Source organism: Nycticebus coucang, chromosome 2 (assembly GCF_027406575.1).
Source record: "Nycticebus coucang isolate mNycCou1 chromosome 2, mNycCou1.pri, whole genome shotgun sequence".
NCBI classification, from domain to species: domain Eukaryota; kingdom Metazoa; phylum Chordata; class Mammalia; order Primates; family Lorisidae; genus Nycticebus; species Nycticebus coucang.
The window spans coordinates 107410904-107433898 of NC_069781.1; the positions used below are offsets into that span (position 1 = coordinate 107410904).

The 22995-nt window shown below is 38.1% G+C and overlaps 1 protein-coding gene across 3 annotated transcripts; it reads right to left on the reverse strand.

Moving 5' to 3' along the window:
* Positions 1 to 1446: 1446 nt before the first annotated feature.
* On the reverse strand, positions 1447 to 20295 carry LOC128576308 (zinc finger protein 260-like). Of its 3 annotated transcripts, none has more exons than XM_053578363.1 (5): positions 20180 to 20295; positions 17384 to 17442; positions 8842 to 8968; positions 8021 to 8116; positions 1447 to 4869 (listed from the first exon to the last, which is right to left on the reverse strand). In XM_053578363.1, exons 2-5 carry the CDS (start codon positions 17396 to 17398, stop codon positions 2864 to 2866), a joined length of 2244 nt encoding a protein of 747 aa, XP_053434338.1. In that variant the 5' UTR covers positions 17399 to 17442; positions 20180 to 20295; the 3' UTR covers positions 1447 to 2863. The 3 variants fall into 3 exon arrangements, with proteins under 3 accessions (XP_053434338.1, XP_053434345.1, XP_053434356.1); XM_053578370.1 differs by lacking the exon at positions 20180 to 20295 and adding an exon at positions 19808 to 19862; XM_053578381.1 differs by lacking the exon at positions 8842 to 8968 and having other exon boundaries at positions 20180 to 20287.
* Between the last annotated feature and the right edge of the window lie 2700 nt (positions 20296 to 22995).

Genomic DNA, 22995 nt, shown 5'->3' on the forward strand with positions numbered 1-22995 from the left:
TCGGGTTAGACTTGAAAGCCCTCCACAAACCCAGGTTTTATCTGTACCATTAGATATCTGTATGCACTGGGTAAATTCCCCTTCTCTTAAGGTCACAAAGCAAATTATGATTCCCAGACTTCTCAGAAAGTGACATTCTTTACCCTCTGCAGATCAGGAAATGTTACTGATGAGGTACCTGGCCACTATGTCCACCAGGCTTTTTCTATTGGCTTTATAAAGTCAATATTAATTCCTTAATGCAGTCTGGACACCTCTGGAAATGCTATTCCAGTCAAAGCCTTGGTAAAATAACCAGAGTCTTTCATCGTGTCCTATAGAACAAAACAGATTCTTACTGAACGCACACAAATAACTGTATTCTCAGAAATTAATAATGCTTACAAATGGTTTTCAAATTCTGGAGAAATCAAGGAGAGAGAAAAAAATAAATGCTTTAAATTTTGTTCACAAGTTCATACATTGCTGAAAGCTACAATTAGCTTAAAAGAAAGAAAATGGTTCTTGACATCTGGAAAATAGAACACAGAAAGAATCAGCAATGTTGCAAACTAAATGCCAGAACAAATCAACTCGGTTCCATGCAACACACTTCTGTTCTGTTTGAACGTAGGTTGGCAATACTCATGGACATGTTAGCTGTCTAATTAAAGTCCTGGAAGTTTGCTTATGGTCCGATGGTATTTAATCAACAAAGTCATTGGAAATTTGAATTCCAGAGAACTTGCCAGCCTTTTCTACCACTTTCCTTCAAGGACAAACTTTGCAATTAGCCACTTACAAAAAACACTTTCTGAGATGAATTAAAATTATTACAGTTTTTAATGTCTTGAAACTTAACTCTGTGTTTGTAGGAGACTTTAACCTTGTCTTTTTTTTTTTTTAAATAATCACCACCTCCAGTGGCTCTGACTGGTCCCAGTGATTGTACCTTATTGGTCGCTGTGGGTCTGGGTGGGCATGGAGCCAGAAGGCAACGACCTTACCTCCCCCGTGCCACTGTAGGTGTGTGTGGAGGGGGTGGTCAGACTCCAGCTCCTCTCCCTTACCCTTTTATTCCCAAACCCCCTTGGGCCCAGTCTAACTGTGGGGACCCTCTGCCAGCTTCCTGACTTTTGCCTAAACATAGCCACCCAGCACTGGTTGGGGACAAGGGCTGAACTGATGACCGCCAGTCATGGCTAGAGGTGGGAGTTCAAAAGCCAGGTAACCTCTGGCTACAGTGGCCATTTAGTGCCCTCCCAGCTGAGAGAGGCCACTGTTAGGCCTTGTCTGTCAGTGTGGCGCCTGTGCTATAGGTGGAGAGGTCAGCCCTCCTCCAGAGCCTCCTGGCCAGGCCCTCTTCCTGTGTGCTCTGGCTCCTCTGCTCCCACACTCGCTGTTCTTTTCTGATTCTGGTGTATCCTCCCTCCCCTAATTAAAGTCTTTTCTTGTCCCTTTAAAAAAAAAAATTATTGCAGACAACATACACTAAGACAGACCAATATTTTATATCATTGGAACATACATATAAACATAATCCACAGAAAATTAATCACCATTTCATATTCGATAATATTTCCTATACATTTTTAACATATCAAATAAGCCTAATATGTCTTTCTCAGACTTTCAGTGGTCTTAATATTTCAAAAAGACTCAATTTAGAGTATTTTGGAAGTTTTCTCAAATATCAAAGGCTTAAAACATTTGTTCAAATAAGATTACAAGCAAAAAGATTCTAAAGGCAATCAATACGTAATCAACTGGATCCCATGCAAATTCCTTCACAAATTTCCTTTTATGAACCTTATTCAATCCTGCACAATTAACAAACATTCTAAATTGTCTGGTTTGCCTTGGTCTCATTTTCTTAAATAACTGTTCTGTTTCAGCACAAAATTTACCACACGAAATCCTTTCATACATAATGCCATTTTCCTTTCCTTTCTAATTTTTCATACTCTCAAAAAACCACTTTTCACAAAACAGGATCGCAGTTTACTATAAAGTAAATTATTCACTTGGCTAAACTGATAATTAAAAGGTTTAAAAGGCAAGAATCTTATTCCTTGACAAAGACTAGGTATCCCAAACAATCTAAACAACCAAATTATTGCATTTTACAAATTTATTTCAGGAGAGCAAGGCATAGAAGAATTCAAAATGGCCATGCTCCCCAACTGCCTCAGTCTTCGCCTTTTTATCCTTTTTCATTGGCCAGGTTGAATCAAGCTGGAGGAGCAGGTTCTGCCTTTTACAGAATTGCAGGCTTTCACAGAAGAGGAAGCAAGCTTCAGGCTCCAGGTCCAAGGAAGTTAAGTTTTTACAAATTCTGAGGAGCTGAGTCATCACAGGGAGGAACTTACAGGTGTATCCTTGGGGTCTCCTTCAGAAGACCTCTGTTCTCTTAGACCTTACTTTTTGTGGGTATCCTCTCTGACATACTCTGTGAGTTACCTTTTGTACAAAATCCTTCCTATATTCATATTCATAAGGTTTCTTGCCTATGTGAATTCTCTAATGTACTGCTGAGTGTTCATTTCTGGGACTGTCTTCTTATACTACCTCCAAACGGTTGTTCTTATGAGTATCTCTGATATCACATGAGGTGCTCTTTGCATAAGAGGATTTTCCAGTCATTACATCAATACGGTATTTCCATTCCCTGAACTCCCCCATATGCATCTAGGGCTGACTTATATAATTTCCCATATTCGTTTTATTCATAAGATTTGACAACGCTGTGAATTTCCTGATGTACTCTAAACCTAAACTTCTGGGCAAAAGTTTTCCCATGCGTATTGCACTGAAAGGGTTTCTACCCTGTATGAATTTTCTGATGATTACTAAGGGTAGACTTCCAGTTAAATTTTCTCCCACATTAATTACATTTAAATGGTTTCACCCCAGGGTGAATTCTCTGATGATCAATAAGGGTTGACTTCCGGGGAAATTGTCTCCCACATTCATTACATTTAAACAGGTTCTTTTGCATGTGGGTTTTCTGATGTAGAATGAGATAGTCTTTTCGAGAGAAAATTTTTTTGCAATCATCACACTGGTAAGTTTTCTTCACACTGTGATTTTCCTGATGTGATGCAAGGGTTGATTTCTGGGCAAAACATTTCCCACACTTATTGCACTGAAAGGGTTTCTCTCTAGTATGAATTCTCTGATGATCCCTAAACCGTGCCTTAGTGAAAAAATTTTTCCCACATTCATTACATTTATGTGGTTTCTCCCCAGTGTGACTTCTCTGATGCACTTTGAGGGTTGATGTTCGGGTAAAAGATTTCCCACATTCATTACATTTAAATCGTTTCCTTTCTGTGTGGCTAGTTTTCTGATGTGATGCAAGGTTTGATTTGTGGGCAAAACTTTTCCCACACTCTTTGCACTGAAAGGGTTTCTCTCCAGTATGAATGTTCAGATGACACATAAGGTTTCCCTTAGCGATAAATTTTTTCCCACATTCATTACATTTATATGGTTTCTCCCCAGTGTGACTTCTCTGATGCACTCTGAGGGCTGATGTTTGGGCAAAAGATTTCCCACATTCATTACATTTAAATGGTTTCTCTTGGGTGTGGCTTCTCTTATGTAGAATCAGCTGGTCTTTTCGAGAAAAGGATTTTTTGCATTCATTACATTGGTAAGATTTCACTCCACTATGAATTCTCTGATGTACTGTGAGATTTGACTTGTAGCCAAAAACTTTTCCACATTCATTACACTGAAAGGCCTTCTCCCCTGTGTGAACTTTACGGTGCTCTTTAAGTGCTCCTGACAAGCGAAAAGTTTTTCCACATTCACTACATTCATAGGGTTTCTCTCCGCTGTGAATTCTCTGGTGTCCCCTGAGAGCTGACGTCTGGGCAAATAATCGTCCACATTCACTACATTCATATGGTTTCTCTCCTGTGTGAATTCTCTGATGTACCTTGAGAGCTGATCTCTGGACAAACGTTTTCCCACATTCATTACATTTATAGGGTTTCTCTGCTCTGTGGATTCTCTCATGCACACTGAGGTGTAACTTCAAGGAGAAAGCTTTTCCACATTCATTACACTCAAATGGTTTCTCTCCTGTGTGAGTTCGCTCATGTAGAACAAGATACCCTTTCTGAGAGAAGGATTTCCCACACTCATTACATTTACATGTTTTCTCTCCTGTGTGACTTCTCTGATGTACCTTGAGAGCTGATCCATGGACAAACGTTTTCCCACATTCATTACATTTATAGGGTTTTTCTCCTCTGTGGATTCTCTCGTGCACATTGAGGGATACCTTCGCGGAGAAAGTTTTTCCACATTCATTACACTCAAATGGTTTCTCTCCTGTGTGAGTTCGCTTATGTAGAACAAGATATCCTTTCTGAGAGAATGATTTCCCACACTCATTACATTTACATGTTTTCTCTCCTGTGTGAGTTCGCTGATGTTCATTTAGTTGGTACTTTTGAGAAAAAGACTTTTCACATTCATTACACTGGTAAGGTTTCTCCCCACTATGAATTCTCTGATGTAGTGTGAGTCTTGACTTGTGGCGAAAAGTTTTTCCACATTCATTACATCCAAATAGTTTCTCTCCTGTATGAGTTTTCTGATGTTGAATGAGAGGTCCTTTCTTACACACAGATTTCCCAACTTCTTTACATTTATCAGCTATTACCTCTGAGTGACTTCTCTGGTGTACTTTGTGGGCTGATGTTTGGTAGGATTTCTTACCATGATATTCTAAAGATTTATCCCCGGTTGCTATTGTGTCATTACATACTTCTGCTCTACTCAGTATTTTATTTTTGGCAAATATTCCTTGCTGTAGGTATTTGTCTTTGATTTTCTTATTCCTCTTCATCAGATCATCATCTCTGTAATCTTCTAAAACTAAAGAAAAATTGAACACATCTTACTAATATTACATCTTTTACTGGTGTGGCTTACAATAACATAGCCTATGTTGCACTTGAATCTTTGATTTCTCCATATGAAATAATTCATATGTATGTGTGTGGGAATATATATGCCTACAACCTCCCTCTTGTAAAAAGGAATATCGAATTGACATAGAGCAAAGGGATAGGAAACTGGTAATTAATACATATCGCCATTGGGTATGTGATCAGTGATTCTCCTATCTGGGTAGATAAAGGAAAGAAAAGAAAAATTATAGTTTCATATATGCGGTTATTTCAGAGGACAGGAAAGTCAGAGAAGAGGATGAATACAACAAAAACTGTAAAATTAACTACAGTAACAAGAAATGTTAAAATATAATAGTATTCCTGGAATAGAACCACGAGGAAGGGGTTTAATTAGAGGAAATATATCCCCATGTAAGTACTAACACTACCTAGATAATAATGGTTACAATACTCAATTATCCACACTATACCAATTTTATACCCCTCATCAATTTTTAGATTAATATGAGGGCACGAACAATTTGGTTACATTATTTGTGTTTCGTAAGTGAAGTTCAACTTGTAGTGGAGCCCTTGACCCAACGGGTATGCTGTCTACCCTTACACTGTAAACCTTAGGGTGAGAGCTTACCAATCACCCTCTCTCCTTGCTTTTCCCTATCCACCCCCCATTTAAATTTAATTGTGCTTTTCTCTCATGTGAGCATGTAATTGTTTATCTATTGGTTTCATATTAGCATTGAGTACACTGGATACTTGCATTTCTGTTTTTGTGATACTTTACTAAGAATGTGTGCAACTCCTGCATCCCTCGTTGATTATTTAAATTTACAGTAGCAATAACTTTTTATGATTAAATGAAGAAGTTTATACTTCAAATGCTAAGTTATCTTACAGTTGTAATTCACAGAAATACAAATGAGTATAAAACTGATGAAAATCAATTCTTACAAATAAATTAGATTCACTTCTCTATTTTGGCTGTTATACCTTTGACTTATTCTATCAGAACTAAATGATAAAGGAACCTCGCCATCCCATCCTAAGTTTCCACACTTCAATCTAACAAGAATACAATTTTAAATGGGGTATCATGGTAGGCCTTACTGTAAAGATGACATTTAAAACATATCTGAATTCTTTCTGTATTCTAAATGCCCATCTTTGACAGGATTAATATTTTATTTATTTTTTATTTGTTTAACATTCACCATTATTTATTATTTTTTAAGTTCAATATACAAATATCTACTGTATGCCATTAACAATTAGAAAATTAATGTTAACATAACAACACAAAATATGAAATACATAGAAATAATTCTTCAGAAATATATAGTATTTCCCCATGGAAAACTTCTAGTTATTAAAAATATAAAAAGATACATGTATGTATATAATGCAAAATTATTGTTGATGATTTTTTTTTTATTTCTTTAGGTATTCCTTCTGTTATAACTCGAGTTATTATCCTTCCAGGGATGTCAGTATACCACATAGCAAATTCACTTTGCTCTAGGGATTCAGAAGGATTGTAACAAACAGGTGGCCCACTGTGGGGCACATATGCCTGATATTGGGTGTTATTATATATGCAAGTACCTACGGACTTTCCTGGATATTCATAATACAGTAAACCAATAACACAATTTTGATAGTTTGTCTAGTATAGGTTACATTTTGGATACATTTTTCACAAATTTCATCATGTCTTACAACTAAGATGTAAGAAGGAAGGTGAAAAAGTCCAAAGCATAGAATCAGTAATTAGTCCCATGCCACTGCTGCTCATCCTCAAGCTTCTTTTGACAGGTTTATATTGCAAATATCTGCCACTTGTAGCTTACCTCTTAGCATTTTAAACTATGAAACCCTGTATATCCACATCAAACTTTCACATGCAACTTAACCTGTCTTCTGTACTGACTGAACACTCCATGGAATCAGAAACTATGTTATGCAACAGAACATAAATAGCTCTGCAAAAATCCCTATTTATCCTTGCCTGATTACAATTTCTTCATGCTTAGCTTTTCACCACTCTCCTACTACAGTAGAACCTCTGTAGGCTGACCACGAGACCGGTCAACATAAGGAACTAGGCCTACTGTATTGCTATGTACATGTAGTACATGTCCCGTCTATGACAGGTCAACTTGAGGGGGTCAATGGAGAAAGGTGGTGAACTATGAATGTTCTACTATATTTATGTAATGATTTCCTTGATTTTCTTTATATATTTGCCAGCAATACATCAATTCCTAAAAAAATGGCGTTGAGTTTTGCCTATTTCTCACCTTTACATAAATGTAACCATGGGTGCATTATCTTTTGTTTTCTTTTGCTTAAAATTAGGTTTGTAACCGCTGTACAAGATTTTGTGCAGCTGTATAAGTCTCCCTAAAGAATACAATGATTTCTCCATTCTACAGCTGCTGAGGCCAATATTTCACAAATATAAAAAATATCACCATTAATATTCTTTTATGCGTTCTACAGAATGTGGTTAGAAAGGGAATTTCTTGGTTATAATGTACAGAAAAAATTACCCGGATTGAAAAACACTCCTGACATCACAATGGTTTTACCAGTTAGTGGGTGTCTCTAATATTCCACATCCTCACCAGGACTGCTGGATTTGTTAATGTTACTTCATACCAGATCTCTCATTCCACTTCATACTTCACTTCCTATTTCATTATGGATGCCAGGAAAGCTAATGAGATTGAACACATTTTCAAAGATTTAATGGCCATTTTGAAAGTTCTTGCTCAAAGTCTCTTTAGAGTTTTCATTTGGGTTCCCCACCTTTTCCCAGTTGATTTACACAAGTTCTTTACTTTTTCAGAAAGATCATTCTTTCTAGGTTACTTGCAGTATCTATATATTGTGATATTCTATGGCTTATCTTTTCCACTCTTTTAATGGTATCTCTTATGAACAAAATGCTCACTTTTAACAAACTCAAATTCATTAATCATTTTCTTTTGAATGGTGTTTTTTGCGTCTTTGGGCTTACTAACCAAAGTCTTGTAACATAAAGGTGCTCACCTCACAAGTGACCTTCTAAAGTCTAACTGCCCTCATAGGACTCTGTATGATAAGAAACTCACTTGGGTGAGTCTGGTTTGAGAATTCCTCTTCTGAGGACCAAGGTGCTTCTCCTTGCTCCAACCTGAAGATCACTTTGGGTTTAGAAATGCAATATCCTGTAAATCAGAAACAATTGAGGCCGGAGGCCGGATATATGAGTTTTATGGTCTCTAAACCAGAAAGAAGATACAGCTTTAGGAACAGCATCCTGAAGGTGCTCATTTCAACCTATCACTTGCAGATGACAATACCTTTCTTTTGTTTGTTTTTTGACAGTCTCAAGCTGTCGTGGCATCGTAGCTCACAGCAACCTCAAACTCTTGGGCTTAAGCTATTCTCTTGCCTCAGCCTCCCAAGTAGCTGGGACTACAGACACCCGCCACAATACCCGCCTATTTTTTGGTTATAGTTGTCATTGCTGTTTGGCAGGGCCGGGCTGGATTTGAACCCACCAGCTCTAATGTATGTGGCTGGCGCCCTAGCCCCTGAGCTACAGATGCCAGGCTATCCATTTATTTATTTATTTATTTTTTTTTTTTTTTTTCAGTTTTTGACCGGAGCTGGGTTTGAACCTGACACCTCCAGCATATGGGGCTGGCACCCTACTCCATTGAGCCACAGGCGCTGCCCATCCCTTTATTTTTAATAGTAAGTCCCTAAACATGCCCAATCTCATCTGATAATACTTTTTCTTCTTAGTCCTTAAAAGAATTTTATTACTTGGGACTTGAATAAAAAGCCTAAACAACATGAAATGTTAAGTAAAGTATTCATGTTTATGCTTAACAGGGAAATGCCTTCCATATGGAGTTACAAAGATAAGTTATACTCATATGCTCACCCACTGAGACTAGGTTGCTGTAGTTCTCCAGCATCACATCTCTGTAGAGATTCCTCTGGGCAGGCCCCATTTGTTGCCACTCGTCCTGGGTGAATTCCACATTCACATCCTTGAATGACACTGATGCCTGTAACAGTACATTTCTGTTCAATCCGAACAGTTCAGAATTGGGTGACACAGATTATTTACCCATGGAAAATTATTTTTATAGGCTCAGAGTGTGTAGCTCAGCAGCTACGGTGCCAGCCACCTACACCGGACCTGGGGGGTTCAAATCCAGACAGGGCCTGTCAAACAACAATGACAACTAAACTAAAAATTAGCTGGGCTTTGTGGCAGGTACCTGAAGTCCCAGCTACTTGGCAGGCTGAGGCAAGAGAATTGCTTGAGCCCAAGAGTTTGAGGTTGCTGTGAGCTGTGATGCCACAGCACTCTACCCCAGGGTGACAGCCAGAGACTCTGTCTCCACAAAAAAAAAAAAAGTTATTTTTATCATTTTTACTGTAAAAAACTTAAAACACACAAATGAATATAAAAGTTGCCTATTTTGCATCTATTTTATTCTTTGAAGGTACTCAGTAAAAATGCTATAACACATTGATGAGTTACACAAATGTACTATCAACAGATACATGAGTAAAAAAAATTTAATTTTTATTTTTTCAGACAAAAAATGTAAATAAACTTCCTGGAATTATTATTCAACACCCTCACAGAGTATCTGGGCATACTAGGATGGAGATCAGCAAATTACAGCTTGTGAGCCAAATCTGGCTTGCCAGGTTTGAAAAATAACATTTTATTGGAATACAAACATACTCAATCATTTTGCATTGTCAACTGCTGCTTTTCAGCTGAAATAGCACTGAGAAGTTCCATCAGGGACCTTCTTTCAAGACTAAAAATATTTTCCACCTTAATCTGTACAGCAAAAATTTACCAATCTCTGGACCAAACAATCTAATTGAAAGAAAAACTGACACCATAAAAACAACAAAGAAAACATATTTTATTAAAACACACACACATTTTATATACAGAAATCTGATGTTGAAAGTAAATGATGGAAAAACATATACCACGTAATCAATAACCAAAATATAGTTGATGTGATTCTATTAATATCAAAAACAGTAGACAAAAAAATAATAACAAACCAAGTCTCTCAATACAAAGGACTAAACACATGACCAAGTACATACAATTTATTCCAGGAATGCAAGGTGGCTTACCATAAGAAAATCAATGTCAAGCATCACATTAACAGAAAGAAATAAATCACACTGATATAGAAAAATATTGATCACACTGATATTTTTCTAAATCAATGTGACTGATATTTTTGATGTACAGTTGTTCGTTGTATTTCTTTATTGTCATTTTTTTTCCTGTAAGGTCAGTAGCAATGTCCCTACCCTATTTAGTTCCTTAAGGTATACAGTGAATATCAATCACAGTGTTATAGAAAAATATTTGACAAAACCCAACACCCTCTCATGATAAAAACAAACACGCGATATAGTAGAAGTAGAAAGGCACTTCCTCAACACAATATATAGTTCTGAAAAAGCCCAGCTAACATCATATACTAGGCTAAAAGACTGATAGGCTTTAGGAACAAGACAAGCATGCCTGCTTTCATCATTTCTATTCCTTGTACCAGAAGTTCTAGCCAGAAGAAATAGGCAAAAGAATGGGGGAAAAAAATAAAAGGCATCCAAACTGGCAAGGAAAAAAAATCTCTATTCACAGACCACATAATTTAATGTATAGAAAATACTAAAGTGGGAGGCTGAGGCAGGAGGATTCCTTAAGCTCAGGAGTTTGAGATAATCTTGAGCCTAAAAGAGACCCCATCTCTACTAAAAATAGAAAACTTAAGTGATATGTTTGGCACCTATAGTCCCAGCTACTCAGGAGGTTGAAGCAAGGAGGCTGAATCCAAGAGTTTAAGGTTGCTGTGAGCTAATCAGACCCAATGGCACTCTAGCCTGGGCAATAGAGTGAAATGCACTTTAAAAAAAAAAAAAAAAACTAAAGAATCCAGAAACAATTAGTGAGAGCTAATAAGTGAATTCAGCAGTTTTAGGATACAAGACAAACATGTAAAAGTCATTTGTATCTCTATACATTAGCAATGAACAAGGGAAAATTAATAAAACAATTCCATTTACAATAGAGTAAAAAATTTAAAAAATACATAGGAATAAATTTAACCAAGGTGCTTGACTTATATACATGATCGCTAGAAAACATTGCTAAAAGAAATTAAAGAAGATTTAAATAAGCGGAAAGACACTGCACCTTCATGGATTGGAAGATTTAATATTGTTAAGAGGGCAATAATCATAAAAATCATCCTTAGATTCAATGGCATTTGTATAAAAATCGCAATGACCGGACGGCGCCTGTGGCTCAGTCAGTAAGGCGCCGGCCCCATATACCGAGGGTGGCGGGTTCAAACCCGGCCACGGCGGAACTGCAACCAAAAAATAGCTGGGCGTTGTGGCGGGCGCCTGTAGTCCCAGCTACTCGGGAGGCTGAGGCAAGAGAATCGCTTAAGCCCAGGAGTTGGAGGTTGCTGTGAGCTGTGTGATGCCACAGCACTCTACCAAGGGTCATAAAGTGAGACTCTGTCTCTACAAAAAAAAAAAAAAGAAAAATCGCAATGACCTTTTACAGTACTTTTCACTGTACAATTTATATAAAATTTCACTGGACCCAGAATAATTAAACTATTCTAATAAAAAAAAAGAGCAATTCAGAAGGATCACACTTCCTGATTTCAAAACCTACTATAATGCAACAGGAATCAAGACACTGTGGTACAGGCATAAACACAAACATATAGATCAGTGGAATAACTGAGAGTCCAGAAAGAAATTCATACATCAATCATTTGTTAGGAAATTAATAGTTTCTCCAAAAAATGATGCTGGGATAATTGAATGGCTGTATGAAAAGAATAAAGTTGGACTTCTACTTCATACCATATTTAAAAATTATGTTAAAGTGGATCAAAAACCTAAATAAAGAGTATAAACTATGTAACTCCTAGAAGAGATAAAGAATATAGCTTCATGACCACATGTTTGGCAAGCTATTCCTGGATTGGACACCAAAAACACAAGAAACCAAAGAGACAAAGTTTTCTGTAGCAGAGGATACTATTAAGCTAGTGAAAAGAGTAAGTCACAGAATGGAAAGAAATATTCACAAATTATATATTTAATAAAGGGCAAGTCACAATACATAAAGAATTCTTACCACTGAAAAACAGAAAGGCAACCAAATTAAAAAATGGGCAAAGGAGGGTGGCTCCTGTGGCTCAAGGGGTAGGGCGTCGGTCCCATATGCTGGAGGTGCTGGGTTCAAACCCAGCCCTGGCCAAAAACCAAAAAAAAAAAAAAAAAAAAAAAAATGGGCAAAGGACTTGGATAGACATTTCTCCAAAAATAATAAATAGCCAATAAGCCCAGGAAAAGATGCTGAGTATCATTATTCATCAGAGAAATGCAAATCAACCCCAAATGATGTACCTCTTCCCACCAAGATGTCCATAATTTTAAAAAAGGAAGTAACAATTGGTGATGATGTAGCAAAAGTAGAACCCTAAAATGCTGCTTGTGGGAGTATAAAATGGTACATTCACTGAAGAAAACAGTTTGGCAATTACTGAAAAAGATAAATGTACAGATACTTTGTGACTCAGAAATTCCTGTTTGAGGTTCATTCCTAAAGGAAAACACGTGTCCATGCAAAAACTTGCACAGAAATATGGCTAGCAACACTACTGGTAATAGCAAAAACATAGAAACAACCTAAATCAGCAGTTCTCAACCTATGAGTCGCAAGCCCTTTGTAACAATGAAAATATATCCTGCATATCAGATATTTGCATTACGATTCATAACAGTAGCAAAATTACAGTTATGAAGTAGCAATGAAAATAATTTTATGGTTGGGGGGTCACAACAACATGAGGAACTATATTAAAGGGTTGTGGCATTAAAAAGGTTAAGAACCACTGACTAAATGTTTATGAATTGATGAAATGATAAACAAAATATGGTACATCCATAAAATGCAATATTACTCAGCCATCTAAAGAAATAATGTACTGACACATACTACAACATGGATGAACACTGAAAAACAGTATACTATGTGAAAGAAAGACCACATATCATCTAATTTCATCTATTAAGAATACTTAAGAACAGACACATATATAGAGATAGAATGTAGATTACTGGTTGTTTAGGGCTGGAATGGGGAATGTCGGGATAGGGGACGTGATATATAATGACACAGAATTTATTTTTGAAATGATGAAAATGTTCTAAAATTGACAATGGTAATGACTGCACAACCCTGTGAATATACTAAACACCACTGGCTATACACTTTAACTGTGTGAAATGTGATATGTGAATTATAACTCCATAAAGCTGTTAGCAAAAAAAAGGACACTAGAAGAATTAATATTAATTGGATTTTCTATATTCTATTAAAGAAATCGTATTTATACATAAAAGCCGGCCACAAAAATCTCCAAGAGTCTCCTGTAGATTCTTCTAGACTGCTGTTTTTCAACTATTTTTATCTCATAGCAGACTTAAACCTATAGTTAAACTTCTACGGCACTTTTAAGTTATGTCCATCCAAACCAACAAGTAAAAAATGGAATATACTTACTGCGCTTTGAACTTCTTTTGAAAATAATTAATGATCTTTAAGATCTTCTCAAGGCACAAATGTGCCATGGCACACTGGTTGAAAATCACTGTTCTAAACTCTAGAAAAGACCGCCTGACAGGTATATTTGGTCAAATATTTAAGCAAGAAATAATAGCAATCCAACTCTTTCAAAGAATAGAAAATGAGTAATTGTTTCTCAACTCATTTTATGAAAGTGTAACATTGCTGCCAAAATCCGCAAGACAGGACATGACAGGAAAAGTGAAGGTCTATGTGTATCCGTTAGTATAGACATAAAATACTAATCAAGGCTACACGCCTGTAGCTCAGCAGCTAGGGTGCCAGCCACATGCACCGGAGCTGGCAGGTTTGAACCCAGGCCAGGCCTGCCAAAACAACAATGACAACTACAACCAAAAAAAAGATGGGCATTATGGCGGGCACTTGTAGTCCCAGCTACTTGGGAGGCTGAGACAAGAGAATCACTTAAGCCCAAGAGTTGGAGGTTGCTTTGAGCTGTGACACCAGGGCACCTATTGGGCAACATAGTATAATTTTGTCTGGAAAAAAAAAAAAACTGATCAAAATATTAACAAATTTAATCCACAGATATATTAACAGGATAACAGGTAACAATATATATGCAGGTGGAAATTATCCCAGAAATCCAAGTTTGGTTAAAACTTGATAAATCTAACAATATAATTCAACCTCCTCACAGAATAAAGTAAAAAAATTATATGCTTTTCAGCTTGGCTACTGTAACACAGTAGTTAAAAGTAGTTAAAGTGCCAGCCACATACACAGAGGCTGGCGGGTTTGAACCCAGCCCGGACCAGCTAAACAAATGACAACCGTAACAAAAAATAGCCAGGCATTGTGGCAGGCGCCTATAATCCCAGCTACTTGGGAAGCTGAGACAAGAGAATTGCTTATGTCCAAGAGTTTGAAATTGCTACGAGCTGTGATGCCATGGCACTCTACAGAGGGCAACACAGTGAGCCTCTGTTTCCAAAAAAAAAAAAAAAAGAAAAGAAAAGAAAATAAACTAAAACCAGAAAGGGTACTTCCTTATTTTAATAAAAGGGCATGTACAAAAAACTTATAGTTACAAATGAATGGTAAAATATTGAGTACTTTACCCCTCAAGTAAGATATAAGACAAAGATTTCTATTATTACTAAACGTATTCAATATTTTACCATAAGTCATAGTAATAGGACTAAAAAGAAATATATAAAGATTACAAATGAAGTAAATTGTATTTATTGCAAAATATATTACTGAGCACATATAAAACCCAAAGAATCTAGAAACAAGCTATTAGAACAAATGAATTTGGAAAAATGCCTAAATATAACATCAATACTAAAAAAATCTACTGCATTTTAGTAATTAAAAATACAATGGAAAATGACATTAAAAAAATTATCCTTTGCACTAGTATCAAAATAGATCAAATTCCTAGTAATAAATCCAATGAAAGATGTCAAAAACTTCACCTCTACTCTGAAAACCTTCCCAGCTGAATTTTTTGTAGAAACTGATAAAAACTTCTATGAAACACAAAAAAACTCTGGAAGAAGCACAATTTGGAGGCCTATACTATCATACATAGTTATTTCAAGACATACTTGAAAGCAATAGTCATTACGACAATGAACTACTAGCATAAAGATAAAATAATTGGAAGAAAATACAGTCTAGGTTTTGCCACACTTACATACAACTCACTTGATTGACAAGAGAGAAGATGAGTTTTTCAACAAATGGCATGGATATGCAAATGTGCATCTTGACACTCACATCAAGCACAAAAGCTAATTCCACGTACATCGAAGCTAAAATAATCAACTACGTAGTAACAATATAAGAGAATACCTTTATGACCTAGGAATAAGCAAATACCTTTCAAACATGACACATAAGAAAACTAAGGGCGGTGCCTGTGGCTCAAAGGAGGAGGGCGCTGGCCCCATATATCAGAGGTGGCAGGTTCAAACCCAGACCCAGCCAAAAACTGCAAAAAAAAAAAAAAAAAACTACCATTAATGAAAAACTGATTCTGACCTTTATGAAAGAACTTGGTTATTTGTATTTTGTATATTGCAGTGATATAAGGGAAATAATAAGATATATAGCTAAACTGAGGAATCTAAAAAGTATTGGATGATATCTTTTATCAGTGATAAAAGGGAAATAATAAGATACATAGCAAAACTAAGGAATCTAAAAAATATTATGTACAGAGAAAAAAATGCAGATTTAACCTCCTCTTGAAAAAAGAACACACACTATATGATTCTATTTTTATGATGTGGAAAACAAACTTACTCTTGTTTTCTGACATGTGAGGTCAGAATGGTAGTTGCCTACATACAGGGGTCCAATGGTTATTAACAGGGAATCGGCAGGAAGGCAATTTCAAGGGGGATGAAAATGTTCTCTATCTCAATCTTGGTGCTAAATTAGTTACACAAATATACACATGTAAAAATCCATAAAGTCACACACTTAAGAGTATACTTTACTGGTACTGAAACTGTGCCTCAGTTAATGAACTAAATAAAAGTGCATGCAAGAGAAAAATTTAACCAAATCTATACAGCTGATAATTTGGGAAGATAAGAATATACTTCTTACATTATTTTTATCTTTCTATATTTTTAAAAATTCTCAATTCCTTACATTCTTACATTATGTGTAGAAAATCAACTAGTGCGCCACAAAAATTTTTAAACATCATTAAATTATTTTTGAAAGAAGATCAAAACATAGCAAGTATATTGTTTTCTTACTCTTTTATTTGATCAACATAATTAAAGTGTGCCACAGAAGTTTAACTATAGGTTCAAGTGTGGGATAAAAACAATGGAAAACACTGCCTTATATGATAAGAAAATTTAGACATAAACATGTATTAAGGAAAGATGGACATCCACAACCCAAGGAAGGAGACCTGGAATAGATACTTCCCTGACAGCTCTGACAAGGAATCAAACCTGCTGATTATCTTCATCTCGGACTTATACAACCTCTACTATACTAAGAAAATAAATTTCTGCTTAAGCCATCAGTATGTACGTAATACTTATATTAGGGCAGCCCTAGCCAACCAGTACCTTTAATCTGGTCATAACATCTATCTGCATCCCCATGTCTTTTATTCTATGAGAAAAAGTCCAACTGGTAACGGACAAAGACTCTTATTGGACCTCGCGTGCCTTCTTTAGTCTGCTCTGAAAATGTAATAGCTTTCCTTACTCCACAGCAACAAAACTCCACCCACTGTTTAGGACTGATACAAACCTGTTTAACTTTCTACTTTTAAACAATTGAGCCTATACCATCAATCTGTCCTTTCTTTGACACACTGACAGTTACCTGAAACACTGTGGTAATAAAAGCACCACTCTGGCACTATGCCCTCTACTTCCACTGAGGAAACAGTGGAAGCAACATATTCCATTTATTTCACTACAGTTACTGCAAAGATTTGCACTGTCACCTACATAAAAACAACAGACATTTTTCTCAACTTCGATGACTTTAACTTTCATGAGGAATCAGTTTGAACTTATCTCCTCATCAATACAAATCTTTAAACAAATCTTATGTGTCTCTCTACAATGGCTATCAGAAAGAATGAAAACTGACCCACACTTAAGAAAATCTGTAACATCAGAGGACTGTACATCTCTCCATTATTTATTCACCTGCTTTTCTGCATCTTCCCTGAATGATTCTGATCCATTTCTATTAATATTTCTACTTTTCCATATTAACATATGGACCCTTAAATAACGATAAAATCAATGATAAAGAGTTAATAATAACTCACCTGAGACAGGTTCATTTTCTGCTGCTCTTGGAAGAGTATGGACAACTGTAAAGGATAAGCTGGGGTAAAGAACAAGACATGAGGGTTCTGGTTAGCCTCTGTATAAACTGGCATCAAAATCTCATGTTACCAGCTAGGCAAAAGTCCTCCCTTTGGATGTTGCTTTGACCCCTGAGAATGGGCAGGAAGCACCACATAGGGATAGCACCTCCTGAATACGTGCATCTCTAATGTGCATATAACCTCGCTGTTTATCATCAGGTCATTGTAAATAAAAATTAAAACGTAATATTTATATTGTATTACTATTTATACCAGCAGAAAATCAATAGAACACTGGGGAAAAAAGAAAGATGCTAAAGACAGGCTACTTTAAAATCTTTCTGTTCTAACTTGTTGCAGTTTCTCAAAAAGACTTTTAACAGGACACTTCTGCTGATTAACCTGTGACATTGCTCCAAGCTCTGTCCTGGGTCATCATGAACAAAACATTCATCTCAGACTCGATACTCTGTTAAGGTTTTAAAAGAGAAAGAAATAGAAATCTTTCCTACATTATCATTCTGTGATCATGTAATGCTCAGGATAGAGGAAACCTTAGTATATCTCTACATGCTCCATGTGACGGATAAATTGTGATATAGTGGGAGAGCGACTCAGAATCCAGAAAGAGTGAGGGAAGGTTGAACAAAAGAGGCTCTATGAGGAGGATTAAAGACATAATTTCCTCAGTGCTGGCTGGTTATACCTTCCTCAGACACCATGAAAAAAAGCCCTCCAGCAACATGGCTCTTCCTATGCAGTATGACAGTCACCGATCCCTCTCAACCCCAGCTCACCATCTCTTGCAGGTCAGTCCACACAGTTCACTGTCACACAGTCTGGGATGTTTGTGGATGTGGCAACATCACCACATCTGGGTCTCTGGGTCAGGGGATTAAGAACTGTTTCTGCCTGGTTTCACTTGTTGGTTGGAAAAAGAAAAGAACTGCTTCTGGTGCAGGAAATCAGGACCTGCCCCTTTCTGAGCTCTCCTCCATCTGTTCCCTGTCAAAGACCTATTCTTCCAGCTGGGACTCCTATCCCTGGGCTCCCTCCTTCCCGCCACACAAAGTGCTGCTTTGCACCACAGAAGCTGGGATTTGGGGCTTAGGCCTGGGTAAGAAATTCATTTTACTTGAAATCTTCATGAAAAGTAGTGTTCTCCATCTCAGCACTACTAAGATTTTGGTCTGGATAATTCTTGGCACAGAAAGCCAACCTGTACATCATAGGATGTAGGAGTATTTCTAAATGTTCACCAGACACTTCCCCACTCAGCTGTGACAGTCTAAAATGTCTCCAGACATTATAAAGTTTTCTAAAGAGGAAAATCACCCTGGTTGAGAAGCACTGACATAAGGCATGAACCTGATTCTCTTGGAATTCATTAGACTTGTGCTATCCATTACTGCAGCTATTAATCACATGACTACCAAGCCCTTGAAATGTGGCTAGTGTCACACGTTGAAATGACATTGTTGGATATATTGAGAAAAACACAGTATGTTTTTAAAATTAACTTCACATTTCTTTTTAGATTTGCATGTAGCTACTGCACGGACATGGTAAATTTTGGCTCTGTCATTTAAAATTACACATGAGGCTCATATGATCTTTCTATTGGACAGCACTGCCCTAGAATATCAGACTGTGCCTTCTGGAGATAAAGACAGCCTGGACAGTGCAAGAAATGGCAGAAGCCTCAGTCTGACCCAAAGGCTCTGGAGATATGCCAGATATCCCAGAACATACCTGCCACATAGTATAAGAGTCTGTCCACACTTGATTTCACAATCACAGTCCTAGGAACATGGGGTCAAGTCACTCAGCTAGTGTTGTGAAGGCTGTGATGCTGAGTTAGACAGGCAAGATGTTACAAACACCCTCATCTGGGGAGCAAAAAGTCTGTTGGTATGTGCAGCCTAGTTCCCTTGCCCTTTGTGACCTGGGTTATCATTTTACCCCTCCATTCTTCGTCTTTGAGAAGGCAGTGGCATCACCATAGCTCACTCCAAGTTCAAACTCGTGGGCTCAAGAGAACTTCACGTCTCAGCTGCCCACATAGGTGCAACTACAGGCGCCCAACACTGCTGCCTGGCTAATTTGTCTATTTTCAGTAGAGACGGGTCTAGTTCTTTCTCAGGTTTCCAACTCCTGACCTCAAGTGATCTTCTCGCCTAGGCCTCCCTCATTCTTCTTTTTCAATGATACAACTGTATCTTCAAATAGGGTGGCTATGAGAATTAAAAGAACAAAGTGTCCTCCACATAGGACACAGCTAACTTTTTTTTTTTTTACACGTTCCTTATTAACTAGCTTTTGGCTAAATACGTTACAGGTGGTGACTTATTCTTCTAATGGTAATGCGTAGTTTTTACTAACCTCATTTTCAGATGTCCAATGACAGAGCCAAAATTTACCGCGTCCATCTGCCTCCTAAACTGCGGCTCTCACCACAAATCCACCGGTCGCGCGCGGTTTGTGGCAGGCTCGCGGCCAGGATCGCAAACGTGCATTCTCGTCTCGCTGCCGGGATGGGACGGCCTGAGGTCTGCCCGCAGTCTAGTTCCCCCAACTTGGGCCCCCGTCCTTCATCTTTTGACAAGGACTCTGCCCCAATTTCGCCCCTGGAACCCAGTCTTTCTGAGCCTGAGGGGCTGGACTAGCCCGGAAACCCGCGACTAGGGTGGCGGCGTCTATCTTGGCGGAGTTCCCGGGATGTCCAGTTCCCGCCGCCTACACACAAACGCGTACCTCTATGCTGGTCCGCAAGCCGTGCAGAGGTCTACTTCCCACAGCCCTCACCAAAGTACGAACTCTCGGCACCCACAAAGAAGGCGCAAGCAGGAGGAAAATGTGGTGGACTGCACACGCGCAAGGCTCACACTATTCCTTCCCAGAAAGCTGCGCGAGAAGACATAACATTCATGACTACATTTCCCACAAAACACCGCGCCCGCTGGCCGCGTTTTGGCGGGATTGGGGGAGGGTATTAGCGGGTGCGCTAGTGCTTGGTTTGGAAGATTGGGGAATGATATACTGTCCTGAAAACCGAAGCGCAGGTCTCTCAGAACTCCAGCTTTATGAGATAGCAAATGCAGTGTTTCCGTGTATGTGTATGTGAGAGACAGAGAGAGAGAAGGCGGGGAGAGAATTGGAAGATTTAGGGAGTGACAACATGTTACTGACTGGCCTGAAACCCAGGGCCCAGGGTTTGTCAGAGCACTGCATTATGACATACTAGCACATGCAATGTGCTTGGATCAGATCCTGGTTTCAGCAAACAAGAGCTACCAAAACACTGGGGAAAAATTGGGAAAATTTGTATATGGACTGGACATTAGAAATGGTAGAAAAAGTAGGCTCCCCGCCCATTGTGCAGTGGTTATGGCATCAGCCACATACACCAAGGCTGGAGGGTTCAAACCCAGCCTGAGGCAGCTAAACAGCAATAACAATTGCAACAGAAAATAGGGAGTGTTGTGGCAGGTGCCTGTAGTCCCAGCTACTTGGGAGGCTGAGGCAAGAGCATCACTTAAGCCCAAGAGTTTGAGGTTGCTGTGAGATGTGAGGCCTCGGCACTCTACCCAGGGGAACATGGTGAGAATCTGTCTCCAAAAAAAAAAGAAAGAAATGGTAAAAAAAAAGTACTTCTAAGTAACACTGAGATTGTGTAGGTAATTTTACTTTGTTTTTAAGAGATGCATATTATTTAGGATAGAGTTATATATTTCTAAATTCCTTTTAAGAATAAGAATTAGAAATGGCAAATATGGCAAAGGTAAAGAATTTTGAAACCTATAGAAGTTGAGTGTGTTTAATACTTTATAATTTTATAGAAAATGTTGTAATTTCAAGTTTGTGTTTACCTTTTTGACATTTATATACATGGAACTAAACCAACTTTTTTTTTTTTTTTTGAGACAGAGCCTCCAGCTGTTGCCCTGGGTAGTCTGCCATGGCATCACAACTCACAGCAACCTCCAACTCCTGGGCTCAAACCATTCTCCTGCCTCCGCCTCCCAAGTAGCTGGGACTACAGGCTCCCGCCACAACGCCCGGCAATTTTTTGGTTGCAGCCATCATTGTTTTTTGGCGGGCCCAGGCTAGGTTCGAACCTGCCAGCTCAGGTATATGGCCGGCACCTTAGTCGCTTGAGCCACAGGCGCCGAGCCACCAACTTTTATCTGAATACATACAGTAAGGATCAGAAAAGAACTGATAATGCATGGGAAAAAACTCTATATTTAGAATACATACTATTGTTAAAATATTGAAAAATGTACCCTAGTGCAGTAAAAGTGCAACTCTAGGATAAAGAGAAAGTGAGAATGAATATAGCTATGATTTACAGCCAGCTTTTAAAGCAGTGGAAAGAGATTATTCAGTAACCTACTTAGAACAAGGAGATAGGCCCTGAAACAAAGTAAGGGCATATCCATGGCCCTAAAGTTAGAATAAATTTCCCAGAGATTCAAGCTATAAGCAACTAAAAGACAATTTCGAAGTTTTAAAACATAAAATTTTAAATTTCTTCATTTTTTTTTTTTTGAGACAGATTGTCAAGCTGTGGCCCTGGGTAGAGTTCTGTGACATCACAGCTCACAGCAACCTCCAATTCTTGGGCTTAAGTGATTCTCTTGCCTCCGCCTCCCAAGTAGCTAGGACTGCAGGGGCCTGCCACAACACTGGACTATTTTTTTTGTTGTTGCAGTTGTAATTGTTATTTTAGCTGGCCTGGACCAGGTTGAACAGCCAGCCTCGGCGTATGTGGCCGGCGCCCTACTGACTGAGCTACCCCACCATTTCTTTTTTTTTTTTTTTTTGAGCCAGAGTCTCAAGCTGTAGCCCTTAGTAGAGTGCCATGGCATCATAGCTCACAGCAACCTCCAACAAAGACTCAAGCAATCCACTTGTCTCAGTTTTTCTTTTTTTTTTTTTTTTTTTAGTAGAGACAGGGTCTCACTCTTGCTCAGGCTAGTCTCGAACATGTGAGCTCAACCAATCTACCTGCCTTGGCCTCCCAGAGTGCTAGGATTACAGGCATGAGCCACTATGCCCAGCCTACATTTCTTAAGTTCTTAAGGAAAACCAATTCTTTTAAGAGGATAAACCCCTAAATTCCTTTTCACAGAAAACATACCCTTCACGCCTGTCCAAAGCCTATGCCTTCACCCTGCACCCCCAGAGTCCAGTTTCAGACTGCCGGTGTACATTCAGCACCACCACAGTAATCAATGAATGTTACAGAGGGAGATTTGAAGCTTTATAAAACATCCTGTTAGTAGGCTAATCCATCTACTTTTTGAAAGGTAGCTGGTGGTTTTCAATTTTTGACAATTACAGACAAAGCCATTTCTAATGTAACATTCATTTCAGGGTTTTGTGTGAAAATAAATTTCAATTGACTGAAACTTTTCTTCTTTGAATTGTTTCTATGTCTATTCTTTAGCAGATACACTGTTTGGATTACTCTAACTTTATAGAAAGTTGACATCTCACAGTGTAAATCTTACAATTTTGTTATTTTTCAGAATTGTTTTTGGCTATTCTGGTTCCCTTGCCTTTTC

What these genes read in the sequence shown, in the direction of transcription:
- LOC128576308 (XM_053578363.1), bottom strand. An exon ending in CAGCAACCTAGTCTCAGTGG is followed by an intron (nt 8,117 to 8,841) that starts GTGAGCATATGA and finishes TCTGATTTACAG; the next exon opens with GATATTGCATTTCTAAACCC. An exon ending in CTCAAACCAGACTCACCCAA is followed by an intron (nt 4,870 to 8,020) that starts GTGAGTTTCTTA and finishes ATTTTTCTTTAG; the next exon opens with TTTTAGAAGATTACAGAGAT.